This window comes from Homalodisca vitripennis, chromosome 4 (assembly GCF_021130785.1).
Source record: "Homalodisca vitripennis isolate AUS2020 chromosome 4, UT_GWSS_2.1, whole genome shotgun sequence".
NCBI classification, from domain to species: Eukaryota; Metazoa; Arthropoda; class Insecta; order Hemiptera; family Cicadellidae; genus Homalodisca; species Homalodisca vitripennis.
The window spans coordinates 13,611,167-13,630,498 of NC_060210.1; the positions used below are offsets into that span (position 1 = coordinate 13,611,167).

General features: G+C 33.1%; 1 protein-coding gene across 1 annotated transcript; it reads right to left on the reverse strand.

The window, feature by feature from the left end:
* Positions 1-5,554: 5,554 nt before the first annotated feature.
* LOC124361405 lies at positions 5,555-18,110 on the reverse strand. Its single transcript, XM_046815455.1, has 3 exons — positions 17,713-18,110; positions 8,667-8,890; positions 5,555-5,775 (listed from the first exon to the last, which is right to left on the reverse strand). The coding sequence occupies exons 1-3, from the start codon at positions 18,104-18,106 to the stop codon at positions 5,659-5,661; spliced, it is 735 nt and encodes a 244-aa protein (XP_046671411.1). The 5' UTR covers positions 18,107-18,110; the 3' UTR covers positions 5,555-5,658.
* Between the last annotated feature and the right edge of the window lie 1,222 nt (positions 18,111-19,332).

Here is a 19,332-nt window from a genome sequence, read left to right on the forward strand (position 1 = left end):
AAATTCATGATTTGGCCCGATTTAAATAGCTTATTTAATTAATTTTTTTATTATAAATTGTTGTTGATGTTGGAGTGTTTTATATTGGATCCTGTCGGACTGACAGGACTGCACTACGACACTTAATACAAAGCGAACTGATACTTAACAGCTGTTAATACTTTCAGCTGAAGTTCATCAAAGAGGCAGAAACATTTGTTTACATTTAAAATTTAGAAATTTATTATTGTAAAGTGCTGATCAGTGGTGTAATGCAGGTTGCAAAGAGATGTCAATGCCTAATTTAAAATTTAGATTTGTACCAATGATCAATAAACTATCTAATGCAATGTAAATACTATTACACGCTGTTATAAAAACCACATAATAGAACAAAGCCGCAAATGTTTGCACATAATGTAATCGAATTTGGCTAGATCGAAGGTAAATGAAAAGAGCCGAAAGAAGACGCTTTATGATCTAAATTGGTTTTCGTTCATACATGTTTTTGATCAGAGCACAAGGCAAACCCCACATAAAACTGGAAATATCTTAGACAAAAAAACCAATTTTAAAAGACCGAATTTGATTCTTTATAATCTAATTAGTTTATATAGATTCATGCATATAAATGAATTGTACTGAATAACTTATCACCACCTAGTAAAAACAACGAAAGATAGAGGTAGGAAATATGGTACTCACCTTCATATGCGCCCGAGAGGGTCACGAAGGAATGACTATCAATTATATCAGGAGTGTTTAGAATATGATAGAAAAAGACTACGTGATTATAGTGTACTGTTGTCAACAAGAAATTGCGTGCGAAGCCGCGGGCAACTGCTAGTATATATATATATATATATATATATATATATATATATATATATATATATATATATATATATATATTTCTTGTGTTCGTGTGTATGTGACTGAACTCCTCCTAAACGAGTGGACCGATTTTGATAAATTTTTTGTGTGTTGAAGGGGATTCGAGAATGGTTTAGATTCATGATTTGGTCCGATTTAAATAGTTTATTTAATTAATTTTTTATTTATAAATTGTTGTTGATGTTAGAGTGTTTTATATTGGATCCGGAAGATTGCGCTACGACACGTAATACAAAATGAACTGATACTTTCAGCTGTTAACACTATCAGCTGAAGTTCATCAAAGAGGCAGAAACATTTGTTTACATTGAAACTTTAGTATCTATTTATTACTGTAAATTGCTTGATCAGTAGTGTAATACAGATTGCAGAGACGAAGTTATTATCTAATTTTAAATTTTGATTGCGCCAATAACCCATCTAATGCCATGTAAATTCTATTTATACGCTGTTATAAAAACTACCTCATTAAATAAAGCTGTGAATGTTTGCACATAAAGTAATCGAATCTGGTTAGCTCCTTCAACATTGTGTCTGGCATGTTTACTGTAGTTATTGAAAAAAATGGCGATAACACACTCTTGCCCTTATACTAGAAACATATACCCCTTATACATATTTATTGATCGGTAAAAATATCAAAATCACTTAGTAACCAAAATTTACTCTAAGTTGAATTCCGAAACCAACATATGAGACCATTGTTTTGTTTAGTGCAACAGCATAAATACATTGTGGAACTGTAAATAGATTAGACCGGGGGTGAATTTAAACGACCGGAACAGACTCATATTGACCGCAGCAACTATTTAGTTGGACGATACACTTTCGTCATTGGGATAAAAAGGCTAACTATTACTGTTACTGAAATCATCGGAGCACTTCAATAAATTATCATGGAATGTTGGAGGTAACAATAATCTTATAAAAACTGTTTCACTTCGACACTACGACTTCAGGACCCCAAAACACTGTTCTTTAAACTTAAATCTAAAATGGATCAGGAGATTGAAATAGCTTTGAGTGATGACTATCGATTGTCTCAGGAGTGTTTATTATGTCATAAATAAAGAATACAATCATCAAGTCCAAGTTTTCAACAGGAAAATGCTTGCGAAGCTGCAGGTAACTGCTAGTGTTATTATAATTTTAATAAATAAATCTTCCAAGCCACGCAAGACATGGTAGAATGTGGTGTAAAGATACAAAAATGTAATTTTTAAAAATTGTTCTGCTATCAGAAGTTATACTACTAATTTTAACCATGGCAAAGCACTGTTACTTCGATTTCGAACCATAAAACAGGAATTAATGTATGATATGAACAGATAGTCGAATAAAGAAAGTAATTATTAAAAAATTTAACTAAAAAGTATATAATCTTGTTACTGCAAGACATTTAATTTGCTGAACTTTTCGAAGCATATCACTCGAGGGGGTGGGCAAAATTTATTTTGTCTGCAAGTCTGTCTACTTGTCTATACGATGTTCCAAAACGATCTGACCTAGAGGCTTATAATTTTGATTGAAGCTTAATTTCTATACAGACAACAATGAGTTCGATGATGGTGCATTGTATTTTCAAATTGTTTTATGTGTATCCATGAAGTGAATGAGAATAGCAGAATAAATAAATATGTAAACAGGCTGAATATAATAATATGAGTTTTAGCACCCCAACACATATAATTTAATCTTTTGGTGGCTTTTTATAAGCAAGGAGTGAAAATGGTTGTAGAAATTGCTATGAAAATAAGCCTAATGAGCAAAAATATGAATGTATCATGTCACAAGATACCTCGATCAATAATTCATCTATAGATGTTGAACTTTGCATGAAACCTCATTTCTACATGGAGAAGCTGTGATGGTGAGTAACTTTGGTTGTAATTTTGAAGTTTATCACTTAGTAGACTGAAAGAGTTTTCTTTCTCAGACAGAGGATCTAAAAATAGTTTTTCTTATCATTGCAGAAATGAGGTGTGAGTTGAAAATTTGCATGCAAGCTCAGCGAGGTCACGCGAAATTGTTAAAGTAATTCAAAAGACTTGAAGCTGTTTTTGATTTAATAATTCATTATTTTGTTTTTGAAACCCATTTTAACCGTTTATTGGTAGTTAGAAATGACCAACATAAAAAAATGTAATTTAAATACAGTACCTTGTAGCTGAGTGGTTAGCATCATGCTTATAAACCTAGCAATGCAAGTTCGAATCCTAGTTTGTTACCGAACACAAAAATGTTGGGTATTACAAAAATTGGGTAATATTTTTGCCCCAAAAAATTTTGTTTTACAGTTCTATACACAAGTTTCTAATAATTTATATTTATTTCACAAGATCTTTTGACATCAATATGCCATCGTCAGGTATAAATTCAAACAACAAGCTGTAGTTTTTAAGTGAACTTATAATCAAAATTATATTGGCCGAGCGTTAGCGAAGCCTATAACTCGAGGGAATGGAACAATTTTATTTCTGTCAATCTTTCTGCATGTCTGTCCGTACACCATCTCGAAAGAAACTGATTTTTAGACTTTAAATTTTGCATGAAACTTCATTTCTGTATACGAGTTCGGTTATGGTGCAAGTCACTCGATGGGATGTGACTAAGTGTCCACGAACAGTTTTGCCCCGATATTCTGGGCAGCGGTAAAATCATACAAAAACTGAGTACAATCATATGATATTAAAATCTGAATATCCTGATAAAGAGAGCTAGAGTTTTAAAATTTCGCACATAAATTCAGCATAGTCAGTACACTACTCCTTATTTATTTTTGTTCATAAATGTGAGTGAGTAATTTATTTCAGGTGAAGTGGCATGGTTGGGGTGTAAAAAATACTTTGGGTTTTACTATGAAAGGTTTTTAAATAAAATAACAAAATATCATCGTAATAAATCTGAGAGTGATACTGAGAGTGATTGGATGCTCCATTACTGTGACTGTGATAATGACAAATGAAACTAGAAAGAATCGCCGCCACTCAGACCGTCATTTTGAAATCTACGATTTTGGCTCATTACACAGCACATCTAAGTCAATTTGGCTCTTATTCTCTACCTTTTAGTGGCTTGGAGCAATAAGAGCAATGGAAAGTATGTCCTGTAGGATCTAATATGTTCCAAACTTGTCTGGTCCAGTAGTATACATCCTTATCTGACTCTTATCATATCATAATTCCTTTGCCTCTTTGAGTATATAATTTTGTAAGTCTCAGGATTATACAACCGTAGAAAGCGACCTTGGTTAGATATAAATACTTTATGGTTGATTGTATAGAAGGTTCTCGACGTAATCGGAGTATATTTGCAAAAGGTGTTACACTTTTCCCAAATCTCCAGCACTTTTAGTCCAGGAGCCGACAACCAGTTCGCATTGTACATCATACAATCTTCATTTCTTACGCTCGATCGCCATAGCTACTAGTGTTGGGTGGGTTGAAATGAGAATTATCATTGTCAAACGGTTTGAAAATTTCAAAGTTATTTTTTCTCGGGTTATATTTATTTTTCTCACCTACACTTGCTAACCGTCAAACAAGTAAATTTATCCACCGTCAGCCAACAAGATATTGAGACTGAAAGTAAAATTTTCAGCCAGATGGTCCATATATGGTTGGCTGACTCCAATCTTTTATTTGTGCGTCTGGTGGTCACTTTTGTGTCAAGGTAAAATTATGAGCCAAGAAAAATTCTATATGTTTACGTTTTAGCCCTTTTAATACCGCCCTATTTCTTTCCATTCTTTCCAATCCATTTCTTTCTCAAGAGACATTCCACTACCGATTTCTCTAAAAAGTCTATTTAGCGCTTTTAAGAAAATGCACTATATTGTTATAGAAATATCCCTGAAAACGTCATATAAACAAAGTTTAGAGTTCCTGTATGTATTATTCTACTCGTATCGAAAATTCATTATAGTACACCCATGCTATGTAATACATTATAATCAGGCACACTGGCATAGCAAAAGCTTTAAGGAATTTCAATCAATTTGATCGATACTTCATCAAATTTTTATGGAATTTTAATCTGAAAATTTCTGTGTGACTTTTCGGCTTATTTCCACACTAATATTGTTTAAGAACTTTTCTTTCCAAGTATTCTCTCTCTTCAAGTATTAGATTGTGCGTAAAACCAATTTTCGATATTTGACTCTTTTAGAGTAGTATTTTGAGAATATGAGGTATATAGGGTGATTTACTAAAAAGAATGAAAAATACGTGAAACCTAATAAATAGGCACTGTAAAAATATACTAAAAAAACGTCTATAGTTGTTTAAGATTCAGACATTGTATTATCAAGTATACGTAACAGTTCAAAGCCCTATTTTTACATCAGAAACAGAAGAGCTTAGGAATAACGAATTGAGTTACAATGAAAAGTGGATGACAGCGGAAATTTAGTTTTCCTTGCCTCATATTGCATGCGACAGGTGCTGTTCTTCGTTGTGATTTATTCTTCAAATAAACTGTCACCCTCACACACCAATACGGGAAGGGATTGGATTGAACCGTTCGTTCTTATTGTAACTCTCTTAGTTGTTTCTGTTGGGACACAATGTTCAAAAACAAATATATTATTATTATATTACATCTTTGAGTTGTATTGTTTTTAACCGTTTACAAGCAGTAATAACAGTTGGCACAATAAATAAGGTCAATAATGAATAAATAGTTGTAATGTAATAAATAACTTTACTGACTGTAGTAATAAATTAGGAGCGTTTGAATAAATAGTAACGAAAATGTCGATAGCTATATACATCCATCAGAATAGTATTAGTGTTGTAGAGATCGTTGACCCCTGTAAGCCAAGTCGTGGGCCGCTTCCGGGATGTGTGTACTTCTCGACCAACCTCCGCTACCATGGTGCACTTCCGGCTCTGCGTAAATGATCTGGACACAAGTTGATTTGATTGAGCAGAGAATTTATGTCATGTTGAATAAATATGTTAAGTACGATTGCAATACAATGTTAATAAATCTAATCTTAAACATAATGGAACTACTTATAATAATTTTCTCATTGTACGAGTAGATATGAAACCATAAGGAAAACATTAAAAATGGCATTTTATAATTCAAAGTAATTTGGATTGTTTTTATTCCCGAATTGTGTGGGCCGATGAGAGATCTCATCCTATCAATTTTCCATCTAGTTATTCGTCATGATTTATAAGGCAGTAAACCAACTACCATTGGTTGTAACTAGTATAATGAAAGCCACAACCTACCCTATGATCACGATTTAGATGCTGTCCAGCCACGACTATTTACTGATCATGATTTAGACATGAACCACGTACGAACTAGCCACTGGACACAATTTGGACGTTGTCTACCTGATACCTAGCCACTGGACACAATTTGGACGTTGTCTACCTGGTACCTAGCCACTGGACACAATTTGGACGTTGTCTACCTGATACCTAGCCACTGGACACACTTTGGACGTTGTCTACCTGATACCTAGCCACTGGACACAATTTGGACGTTGTCTACCTGATACCTAGCCACTGGACACAACTTTGGACGTTGTCTACCTGATACCTAGCCACTGGACACACTTTGGACGTTGTCTACCTGATACCTAGCCACTGGACACACTTTGGACGTTGTCTACCTGATACCTAGCCACTGGACACAACTTTGGACGTTGTCTACCTGATACCTAGCCACTGGACACAACTTTGGACGTTGTCTACCTGATACCTAGCCACTGGACACAACTTTGGACGTTGTCTACCTGATACCTAGTCGCTGGACACACTTTGGACGTTGTCTACCTGATACCTAGTCGCTGGACACACATTGGACGTTGTCTACCTGATACCTAGTCGCTGGACACACATTGGACGTTGTCTACCTGATACCTAGCCACTGGACACACTTTGGACGTTGTCTACCTGATACCTAGCCCCTGGACACACTTTGGACGTTGTCTACCTGATACCTAGTCGCTGGCACACTTTGGACGTTGTCTACCTGATACCTAGCCACTGGACACACTTTGGACGTTGTCTACCTGATACCTAGCCACTGGACACACTTTGGACGTTGTCTACCTGATACCTAGCCACTGGACACAATTTGGACGTTGTCTACCTGATACCTAGCCACTGGACACAATTTGGACGTTGTCTACCTGATACCTAGTCGCTGGCCAAACTTTTTCTAATTGATTGATCACTTTTTACGTTTGAAATCCATGGACCCCAGAAATGTGTTCTGAGTGTAACTCTTTTTTGTATTAGCTCAAATAGAAGGTATAATTTTCTTGAATTTAATCACTATTTAAAAAATAACATGTTTAAATTCACAAAATAAAATAAGACCTATTGAAACCAAGAAACTTTCTTGTTTTTGTGAATTTCTTAAATGTGAGTACTGTGGGATATTGACTTTAATTTTTTGAACTCGATAAAAAAGGTACATGATTGAAACCTATTTCAAGTAAAGCTGTACCTCAACAACAGTTGATATACTTTGCCAGTATCTAAAAATGCAGTAGTGTGAATCATACTATTTTTTTAAAACCTCACACGATGAATATCTTCAACATCATTTTATTTTTTAACTAACCGTTATAAACTCATACATTAAACTCAAAAAAAAACGTTTTTAAATAATAAACTTGTTTTGTTAATTACTTTCTTACTTGAAATTAAGTAATTAAGATACATTGTTGTTCTTTTTATTAAATGTATAATAAAAACATGACCTTTGTCATGCAATGTATTTTATTGTTGATTGACAAATAAACGCTTTGACTTTGACTTTGATCATATTTCACCGGTATTTTTGCATAATTTGTCAAAAACTTGTTACTACAGTGCCTGCTCACAAATATGCCTTTATAAGTGTCCCCACATGTTTAAACGTGGAAATGAAAACTTGATTCGTTCGACTCTTGAGACGAGTTTTTTAAAACTCATTATATGTTTGTATTTGGAAATATCCTGAAGTAATTTTATACATAATATTGAAAAAACTATGAGTTCCCCTCAATGTGACATCCGGAATTGTAATGGCCGAGAATATGAAACTAATCGTTATACTATGGAACAATGAATATTTCCTCCCTGACAATATAAACTTTTATTGGCTGAGAGTTAGCAAAAGCCAACCACTCTGGAGGGTTGAAACATTTTCTCCTCAATCTGTCTGTTTTTCTACACGATATTTCGAGAAGACTATTAACATTTCTATATACGCAACATCTTTCCGCCGGGAATATGTAAAAGTTCATTTTCTACATAAATGTCGGTCTGTCCACTGGAGATTTCAGGAATGAATAAGCTATTATTGGCCAGAAATTTCGCATGCAACTTCAGCGAAGCCTATTATACGGTATAGCGTACTCCCTGGTTTGTAGTATCTTAACTCATCTTAGACTAGTAACTTATTATTACCACTACCATTGTTACTATTACAGTTTTTTAACCTCTCCGGTTAAAATTGCCTCTAAAAATTGCAGATAAAGTTAAATTCTTGAAATGTTAAGGCCTCACTGTGGAGAGGCGAGGTATAATCATAAAGTATCATCAATATATTCATATCAATAGATACTACACAGGAACTACCAATAATATCCATCCTTCTGTACAGATGATATTTATGGATAAAGTAGCAATTGGTTGTTGCCCACCTCATCTGTACAAATGCGTTCTATTGCTTCGTCTGTTGCCTGAGAATGGCTCTCCACAAAGACCGAAATATTTAAAGAATTTCATCCTGTGAGCAATATTTCGACAAAGTGTTAACTTGAAAACGTAGGGGTTAATTACCTGCGAGGCATGTTTCTCCTCGTGACCGTGACTTAGCAGACTCTTGAGGCCGATGACGCCTGCTAGAAGCAGCGCCACCTTGCCCACCAGCAGAGCCTTGCCTGCTATCAGCGCAATCTTGGTCATGAACAGCTGCAACATCATGGCTCCAAACGCCCCAAACATCAGAAGATAGATACCACCTCCCTTTCCTCCTTTCTTTATCTTCAGGCCCTTCTCCCGTCCTTTGGAAACAGAATTAGAATTTATGAGAAGTTGTTTAATTCTTAGTTTAAACACCTAATCTTAAAGTAGGGACCACCAGAGAGTGCAGTTGAGGGAGGAGCCTATTTAGCGCGTGACCTTGGAGCAGCCAACGAGGACTGAGCGACGTTGCCAATTTGTTCTCCTCTATAAACGCAGCGCTCGTTGTTAGGCGGCATTCAATGTGTTTTTAGGCAACGCCGCGCTGGCCTGTACATTGTAATGGTCGCCGCCAACTGCACTAATTCGTGGTTCCAACTGTAAGTACTCTAATTATTACAGATTAAGGTATGCTCTCTATCCATTCAATAATGCAAAACATAAACAGTTACTGATATATTACCTAATAATATATGTTTAAAACACTGACAATTAGTTAAACATGTAGTAATATTGCTTATTCTGATTGACGAAGGATTTTCAATACGATAATCAGCGTAATCAATAAGTAATTGAAACCAAATTCGTTATAGCCATAGTAAGTTAGTAAAAATCACTCAATATCAAATTTCAAGAGGGCTGTTACTTTTTAAATTCGATATCGGTGGATTCATGCTGGCATGGAATTTAATGCTGTGTTTAAATGATTGTGTATCATCACTAAAACTTGTAACCGACGAACATCTTATAATTTTTTTTATTTGGATACAGTATAATTAGCGGAGACCAACACAATCGGATTATGATTATCGATTTTAAATATTTGTAGCATCGAATACGACATTTGACCTATGTATATTCATAATTCATTATTTCCAGCTTTCTTTATTTAGACTTCTTTATATTAACATTTTTAAAGCCTAAAACTTAATTTAATTCTAAATCATCGTTCAAAATTTACTCTTAGTAAAAACGCGTTTGAAAATAAATTCAAAATTAAAATAATGTGTTCTTTTATTGAATAATAACGGCAAGAAATATGGCGTACATGCCTTCTTTGTTTCAGAAGCAATCACGTTAATCCTTTAACATTAATAAGGTAAGCGAATTTTAATGTTTTGTTGTAATTATGTAAATTATATTACGAGTTTATTATTTACATATTAATTTCTAAGATAGAAAACTAGCCAAACCATATTGTTCTCTGAAATATCTATTACGTTATTTGGTCTGACAGTTTGCTATCATCCTTTGGATGATCATGAATAATGATGATTCCATATCATTCGATAATCATCACCAGATTGTGTTGGTGGCCGCTTATTATACTGCAACCTTGGATTTAGTAATAGCATTTAACACTAAAGGAGCTCACCACCCACTCTAGCAATCATCCTTCGCAGTAAACTGATATATCCATTAGTCCTTTTACCCAAGTATTTCGATATTTGAGGTTAATCTCAGTATACTAGGTTCGTATGGAAGGCTAGTATAAACCAGAAAGAGCTCAAGTGATCCCTGCAGGAATTAGTTAAACCTGTAGTTTGCAATTAATGATTAATAATTATTGTTTGTTAGATATAAAATTATCGTTTATAATGCAAAATAATATATTTAGTCGAACTTAAATTAATGTTATTTGTAGACTGAAATAGATATTGAATTAAAACACAGCAGCGGCCTTGCTAACAATGTTTCAAGTCCTGTAAATAGCCTTCGGATCCTAAAAAATTAGCCAACTTAACCGAAAAAGAAGTTATATTTAAAGCAGGAATAACGAAATGAATAATTCATTATCCTACTCTTTTATACCGACGCATAATCACACCCGCAGTTGTGACGTCATCGTGAGAAAACTTTATCGATGAAATTAAATGTCTTCGATTTTCGTCGTTTAATTCTGTAGTTTATCCCTTGCTTTACAGATATACGAGTGGAATGATTACAGGCTTTCAAAGGGTCATCAAGGTCTTAAACCAAAGGTTTCAATAAACTGTAAAGATTTTAGACATAATCATGTACATATATTGAATTTTATATGCACATATGAATTATAATAAAATTTATATCAGTCATTACTATATATGCCTTATACTAATTATGCCTTATAATATATTCTGGATAATTAGTGGAAATTAAAATTGAACCATTACTATTGAAATGAATAATATAATGTTAAATTACCACTAAGAATTAGAAATAAATGTGCAGCTTACATTTAATATATTAATTCATGTTTGCTAGGGGAGTATTTTAACTTTTAATTTTGTAGTTTAGGAAATATTTTTACATTATTAATTATAAGAATAGAATAAATTGATCGAAAATAGAACCTGTACGCTAAAATACTACCCTTTGTAATTAAAATACCTTTTGTCTCTGAATTACTGTTTTTTATCCCATTAGTCAATATGCATTTTTAATATCAAAAAGAATATTTTTACTATTTATTAGACGAGTTTTTCCATACAAATAAAAACTACGCACTTATAAAAAACTAAATCTGGTTTAAAGTACCTCGTCCATTACAGTTTCCTATTTTTATAATTTCACCATTTATACATGAGTTGTTAATAATCTTATGCCGTTATTGGGATTGCAAATTTATATATATATATATATATATATATATATATATATATATATGTGTGTGTGTGTGTGTGTGTGTCCTGTAGTTTGAACGTTTGTTTCTTAAACATGTATTCAGAAGAGTTGTAAAGTCAACATAGTTGAATGGTTACTACACAATTATGCTAACACACATCAAAAAAATCAAAAATCAAAAATCGAAAACCACATCACACAAAACACACATCACATGAAAACCGAGTTTGTTTTTTTTTATCTCAAAGGAGGCATTGCATGATAACTTATTAATCGGCTGTGCTTAGTTAAATGGAAATTCTATTTGTGTTAGTGTTAATCAAAATGAGTGGCAATAAGCTACCCAACTCCTTTTCACGCAGAACATGATCCGTAGTTTACTCTTGCATTTGTATATTTTATTTGTTGGGAACATTACTTGATTGCTTATTATTTCAAAAGTGAAAACTTTCTTTGCTTATTGTGTAGTTGGGATGAATACGTGTATTATCGAATATCTCCTGGACGTGGGTTTAAACATTTATAAATACGTTTTCGATATATTTTTTCTAGGTTAAACATATTGTTTATAATTCATTTTCCAAATTATTAGAACAGTGTGCTGCCTACTGATGATTACATTTTTATGTTCTTAAAATTAATTATTCTGTTATTTCTATACTTGCTATCCATAACTAAGCGAGAGAATGGTAGACAACTACTAACTGCGTTCAGGGTTTATCTTCGTTAGAACCTTAACCAGATTTGTTAATTCTCGAAACTCTCTATTAGTATAACACGGATTGATATATTCCTTTATGTCTTACGCTGTAGCTGTTTGTAGTTTTGAATGCCGATGCTATATGTAAATCCTTTAGCTTTAAAGTTGATAGCAGTTTTTATAAAGCAAAAAGGTTTTTCTTGCAAGGCGTTTTTGAAGAAAAATAAAGTTCTTACATTCCCGTCCATTTAAATCCAAAACTACTTAATATTCGTGCGAAAGAATGAGAACTGAATGAATGTGAATGTGTGTGGGAGTGCCGATGGCCGAGCGGTCTAAGTCGTTGGACTTTGGGTCTGAGTTAGAGATATCGCAGGTTCAAATCCTGTCTGTGACCGTTGCACTTTTTATCAGTACGGTCAACCTCGTATTGTATCGACTCTCCCCCTTATTCCGTTTGATAAGATCCTCGCACAGGCCAGTGGCCCATGAGGACGGACAGAATAAGGCTTAAAAGGGGATCGGCCTCTCCTTAAAAAAAAAAAAAAACTTGTTTCACATGGAATGCACTACAAACCACTACAACCTCAGACAATACAACAACTTGAAAGTTCCCATCCATAGAACCAGTTTTCTTGAACGACACCGCCTTATAAGTGGTATTACACTTTTTAATGCCCTGCCCGAAACCCTCAAAATGGAAGATATGCTTTGAAAGGGGACTTAAAGCAATTATTTTGAGCAAGTCCCCCTGCGGGGTACAAGGGATTTTTAGTGTTAAGCGTTTACACCTTGAAAAAGTAGCGGTCATCTGTTGAAGTACAGTATATGCTTCTTAAAAAAAGCAGATTGCTTGTAAATTATTTTAAGACTTTATTTGATTTGACGCTATTATGCATTGTATTATTTAGTGGATATAAATGAAGATATTTGAGTTCTGCGTTTTGATGAACTAATAATTAGGTAAGGCAACAATACATGACCAATATCACTCATATCAACTACAAGATTAAAAAAATGTTCATTTTCTTTCGTTGAACGTGTTTCTTGTAATTTAAAAACTCTGATAATTGATTTTATACAGACAAAATGATTGCTGCTCCTAGCTTGTGCAAGCGTATCTTTAAAGTAGTTTGCTCGTTTATGCGTTGATGGATTTCGATGAAAAAAGTACCGTTGGAATTGCAATAAAATTTTCCAAATAGTTGGCGTCTTTTATATTTTGTATAACTCTACTGGTCTTTTTGTTATTTGACTTTAAACATTTTCAACATGTTTTTAATGTTAAAGAAAATAACACAATTATTTTTTTATACTTTTCTCTTACCAATGAAAACAGATGTGCCAAATTTGGTTTTTTAGCTTTACTAGTTTTAGAGATAGTAAAAATACGCTAACAATAATTTGCTAACAAAAATACAAAATTGCGGCTAGCAGCTAAACGAAGTGGAAATTTGAAAACAGTTAGACTTCATTTTTAGCTTAGAATCGTGCACAGGATTTGAAAATACATAACCAGCCCAACATTTTTATTACACCCCGTATAATGTAACTATTAACTTAAACTAAAGAAATTCAAATAATATTAAATAATAGAGAGTAGCAAAAGCATATCGAAAGATTGAAAAATGGTGGTTGGTTTAGTATCGAAGCATTAAATCTGGAAACGCGTTTTAAACCAATTACCAGATATAATTGCGAGCATAACAGATGATGTTATGGTCAAAGCACATTGGAGTCAACGCGTGAATATTTAAAACTTTTGGTCATATGGGTTCCATATGAGGGGGCCCGCTAATTATACTGCGCTAATAGACTATACCGGACCGCTGGCTCTAACACAATTACCCTTGCTGCTGAAAACCAGAGGAAGTAGCTTCATACTCTTGATGTGGTTACGCCTACTGGTGTAATGACGTACGTCACTGCCCGCTCCACTCACTATTGTTAAGTAACTAGAAAATATTCATTATATTATTTGTTAAAATGTATTGACGCTGGGAGGTTGGGGCGATTACCATCGTGATATTTAAAAAAAATGTATCACGAGACGTTTCGTGGATTGAAACTAATCCTCTTCGTCACGTGATTGCCATCTATCCTGACGAAGCGGATAGATTTCAATCCCGGGAGGTTGTGTTATACACTTTATAACATATATCGATAGAATATGTCCGGAATCTTACATATAATGTTTTGTATAAACTAACTAATGTGTAGTTTTAAGTGAATATAAAGGGTGAATCAGCTAAGTTATCCTACACGTATATTTGAAGAACGGTTAGATCTGTAGTAAAGATACATATTGAAACCCCCCCACATCACATACAGTACAGAGAATGTAGACTAATTTGATCAAATTTTGGAACAAGGTGTGGTAAAACGGGTGGTCCCTCTTTTAAATCTCAAACTTTTCAAATGTGAAAATTGTTATATACATTGTTTAAAGTTCAATTGTACAAAAACATTTGAGTGGATTATGTTTGACAAACTATTTTACCATTTTAAAATTACAGAATAAAACATAAGAAAATTGTAGTTATACAAAAAACGAGGTATTTTATTAAAAATAAAAAAACAAAACAGTAAAACCTACAATCGATAATTCTGCCATACATATCGATATGTCACATTAAAGTATTGAGTAAAGTTTTCCAAACTCCAAAATTGGATTAGTTATCTCTTAAAGATTCAATATGTGTGATTTAGGGCGTTGCAATCAATTTGTTTCTTTTCAGACGTTCTCCTAACATATATTTAAGAAACCTCTGTTAACTCTACCTGTCTAGAAATAGATAACAATGAAATAAGAAACTATTCAAATCAGCGTTGAAATATCCATCAGACCATCTACTACATTATCCTTAGAAACAATAACCTCCTTGTTTTTATTTTAATTACTGATGCTACGATTTCTCTGTGTTATGCTCTAGTAAGACTAAAGAGTAGTCTCACAAAAAACCGAGAAACTAGAATTTTGTTTTTTTCTTCGAATGTACAGCAATAAACTTTATTTTAATTACCTTAGGTTGGATTTTATTACAGGTTAATATAAAAATTGGAAGCCAGCCCTTGTATTACATGAATAGCAACTATGTAAAGCTGTGAAATGTAGAGGAAAGAGAACAAGGGTGCGTGTAAGTAGTTGTTGTTTTATAATTTCAGTTAGTTTTTATGACCTGTGCGGTATATGTAAACTTTGACCTTTCCTAGCAACGAGCGAAATAGTCATTAGATACTTGTTAAGATAATGTTGCACTCGCGTATAACCCTTCTGAGTAGGATTATATTGTATTTATATAATAATGGCTTATGCCAGCTAAGGTAAACATATGTTTTCATGTGTTGAATATAATAAAAATATTTTTACAAGGTTTGCGTTGTATATCTTTGATTATTTTAGTATTTGAGATGTATTATTGATTCAAAATAGTTTCCCATATAAACAATCTTAAGTGACTTTACTGTTTGCACTCGCTAAAACTTAGTGGAAAAATAAACGAAAATTGACAGATATGTTTATTTTTTAAATGTAACATCTCTGATCTATACCTCAGTACTTTTATTTATATAAAAATTAATTATTATATATTAATTATTTGATTAATTAATTAATAATTATAATGAATAAATAGGTAATTAATTATTTATCTATTTATTCTCCTGTGATTATATTGCTTCGTTACATTTTGTCTGTGTTAGAATAAAATAACGATTTTAAAACTCACATAACTATAAACTATAGATTGTTAATATATTAATGTTTTATAAATATGACAAATAAAAACTATTATTGATGAACCGAAAAGTAATGTCTCGGATTCATAAAGGTTTCTATATGTCGAACGCTCTGCGCCACGTTATTTGATATATAGTTATTGATACATTTAAAACAATGCTTTCCGACTACATGTTTATGAATATTTGAAATATTGAAATTTGATTATTGCAGAATGAATAACGCTAACCTATTGCAATCAGGTACCTCGGCATTTTAACAAAGGAGCTTTAGGCCCAAAGATTCATAATCCATGTTTCCTTTCTCACAATGTTAAATTGTTTGTTGGATCTGTAGGAATTTTTGTAATTTTAGCGATAAGTTTTTTATTATTTATTACTTAGGTCTAAAAACATGAAAATATTTGTGGCAATGTGTATAGTGAACGTACTTATCTTTCGAGCACCTACTAGTTGATGCACTATTTTGAATTCATGTCCCATATGATCAACGATTCAACTTTAATATAATAAAAGTTTTGGGGTTTTTTATTCACACGGTTTTTGAAAATAACATGTAGAAAGTATCCCCTTCCACAATGATGCGTACCATATTTTTATTAATTAATCCAATATTGGTGAGTTGGCATTATTAGATTTTTGAAGTTTGTGAATATAAAATTCTGTTTGGTGTATACAATTTTACTGTGTCACTTTGCAAGCATTTAAGAGTTTTTATATAAATTTGGGATTATCATATAATCAAATATCTCACTATGTGGTCAAAAATATGTTAGTGTTCTATAATTTTAAGTAGATAGTCTTGAAAAGCTCCATAAATGTAAAATATAGTTTTTTACTCCAGAGGATTTTAAAAACATTATTATAACATACAATTTTTAAATATACTGTTGTGCCTATTTTTTTCCTCTCCAGTACATCTATTATAATATTTATAAAGTAATTATCGTAATATTTTAAGGTTAGTGAAATGTAGATATTTGAATATACCTTATTTAGATCTAATGTATAGTTGTATAAATGTATATTGAATTTTGATCAATTTTATATTAGGATCAAAATTTCTGAGAACAAGATTCTCGTTCTGAAAAGCAAATCAATGGTCGGTGAGATATATTCAGATTAAAACAGAGTGTTAGAGTGTCGTATGGCTTGTAGAAATAGGTCTCCTTTTTATAGAATACTTCTTACCTAAACTGAAAATCAATATTTTTCTAGAATACTTGATATCCATGACAAATGTGTTTTCAAAGAGGTGAAAATTTTCAATATATCGCATATTAAAACGAAATAAAAAAGTTAATTTATTTTACTGAAATTAATTATAGAGGCGCACTTTAATTTTCATAAGTGCAAACTTTTATTAGCCAGAGGGTTATAAAAGTTACAGGTGGAGTAAAGTTTGATAAATATCAAGTCACTAACTTTTAAAACAAAATTTTACTTCACAATTAAATACTTAGTAGTTTGTGCATAGGTGATAAACTTAAAGTTCATTCTCCATTAGAGTAAAAAGCATTGAGGATTATTTTCTTCTTTTATCTCTAATTTCATTAATGTCCCTTAATAAACTATTGGGGAACTTCGCTGAGAGAACTATAACATCATTTCTATCTTAAAAATCATTGTTACATTATAAAAGCAGTTTAAAAACTATTATAAACCGTATTAAATACTTTTATTTAATTTATCTTTTGACTGTGAAAAACCAAAATAATAAATAACAATGGAATAAAATAGTTATATGTGATATGAGCTGTATTTTAGTCTACTTAGCATTTTGATAAGTGATTCAAAGTGAAAATTCGGCAGGCAATTATACATTTCAGTTTATGTATACTATAGTTTAAATTAAATTTAATATAAATGGTGAAGTTTTACCTTCAAACACATCCGTAGGCATATTAAGCTGAAGAGTTCTGGTCTTGAGGAACTGGCTGAGCCTGTCCAGAACCATCTTGTCAAGGGCAGAACTCTTCTGGACGAGATCCCTCGGGAGGGTCGCCTCTAGGTCACCGTTAGTTGGACGCAGAGGTACGTCATCCTTTGCTTTTGGATCCTTAGTAATGGTCACGAACTCCGAGACAGGTAAGGAGTCAGCGGCCAAGGCTCTATCCAGGAGAGTAACTGCCCTCATCTTGAGGCAGGAGTAGACGTCGGGGTGGTGACTACACTTCTCGTAGACTCCAGACAGCAGCGAGAAGCCCGTGACGTCATTGGTAGGTTGGGTGTGGACTACCGCAAGGATCGTAGCTAGCACCGCTGCTGTTTCCATGGTCAAGAGCTGAGCACTGAGCGTTCCACATGTGCCGTGCTATATATGAGAGCGGGCCACTCGGGGATCCGGAGCATAACCAATAAGTGCTCACTCTGTATTGTAATTAACACTAAATTAGCAGATCCTCCGACGAATTCTGAGTTTAATGACGTGTGGTTTCAACCCACATACAAGGTTGGATGCTGATGACTTTTTAATTTACTTGAACGTTGTTAGATAGAGGATTAACAATGTAATACTGTTCTTAATTAAAGAATATTAGTTACAATAAAGAAAATTTTGTTACGTTGTAGAGTTTTAATTCATAACTTTATACTACTCATACTTATAACGTAGCTGTGGTTGGAAGGGTTGACTCAATGTGAATGTTAGCAGTTGTACACCTGATGATAAAATTAGAATATCTCTTCGTCTAGAGTACGCAACATTTTGTAGTTTAGGTGTCTCTGATGCCCGATGCAGAGTTCATTTTTATCTCTTCATTTCCGAATTTGGAGATATCTTCAGACGAAGTGCGTGACAGCGTCACATTCCAGGTGTTGTGCTAAGATGAAGTTGAACTGGAGCTAAACTAAACATTTAAATTAATACTACTATTTGACAAAAAGGCGTGACAGCATAGTCAGTTATCTAATAACTTTTTTAATAACTTATTTTGGCCACGTAATAGATATTAGCGAATAACTTTTACTATAATATATACTATATATATATATATATATATATGTGTGTGTGTGTGTGTGTGTGTGTGTGTGTGTGTGTGTGTGTGTGTGTGTGTGTGTGTGTGTGTGTGTGTGTGTGTGTGTGTGTGTGTGTGTACATATTGCACATGAATTAAGCTATTAACCAACATTTACTGAAGCTAAATCAGAATGTTTAGATTTTTGATATCTTTACCAGTCAAATAGACATAACTATGAAACTATGTGACATTTATTGGCCTTGGTTAAATACGCCTTTGAACTCATGAACTCAAAACTCCTTATGCAATGGTAAGTTTCCATGAATTCCTTCCTACAAGATCTCAACTTTCTTTGTGATTTCTTCATAATTCTATGTTCTTCATAATTCTAAAACGTCTAAGCCTTCTTGATTAATCTTCTTTTAATATGTAAGGTTCTCCTGATCTTTCTGACTTTTGGAATCATTGTCATAAATTCCAGTGGTGTCGAAGTTCCCTAAAATGCCTAGAATCCCCCAACTCACTAGACACTAAGCCCGTG

Bases quoted from the DNA above. Each gene is read 5' to 3' on its own strand.
- LOC124361405 (XM_046815455.1), bottom strand. From the start codon at position 18,106: ATGGAAACAGCAGCGGTGCTAGCTACGATCCTTGCGGTAGTCCACACC. The intron at 8,891-17,712 runs GTAAAACTTCAC...CTGTTTCCAAAG, and splicing joins GCCTACGGATGTGTTTGAAG to GACGGGAGAAGGGCCTGAAG. The intron at 5,776-8,666 runs GTAATTAACCCC...ACTTGTGTCCAG, and splicing joins AGGAGAAACATGCCTCGCAG to ATCATTTACGCAGAGCCGGA.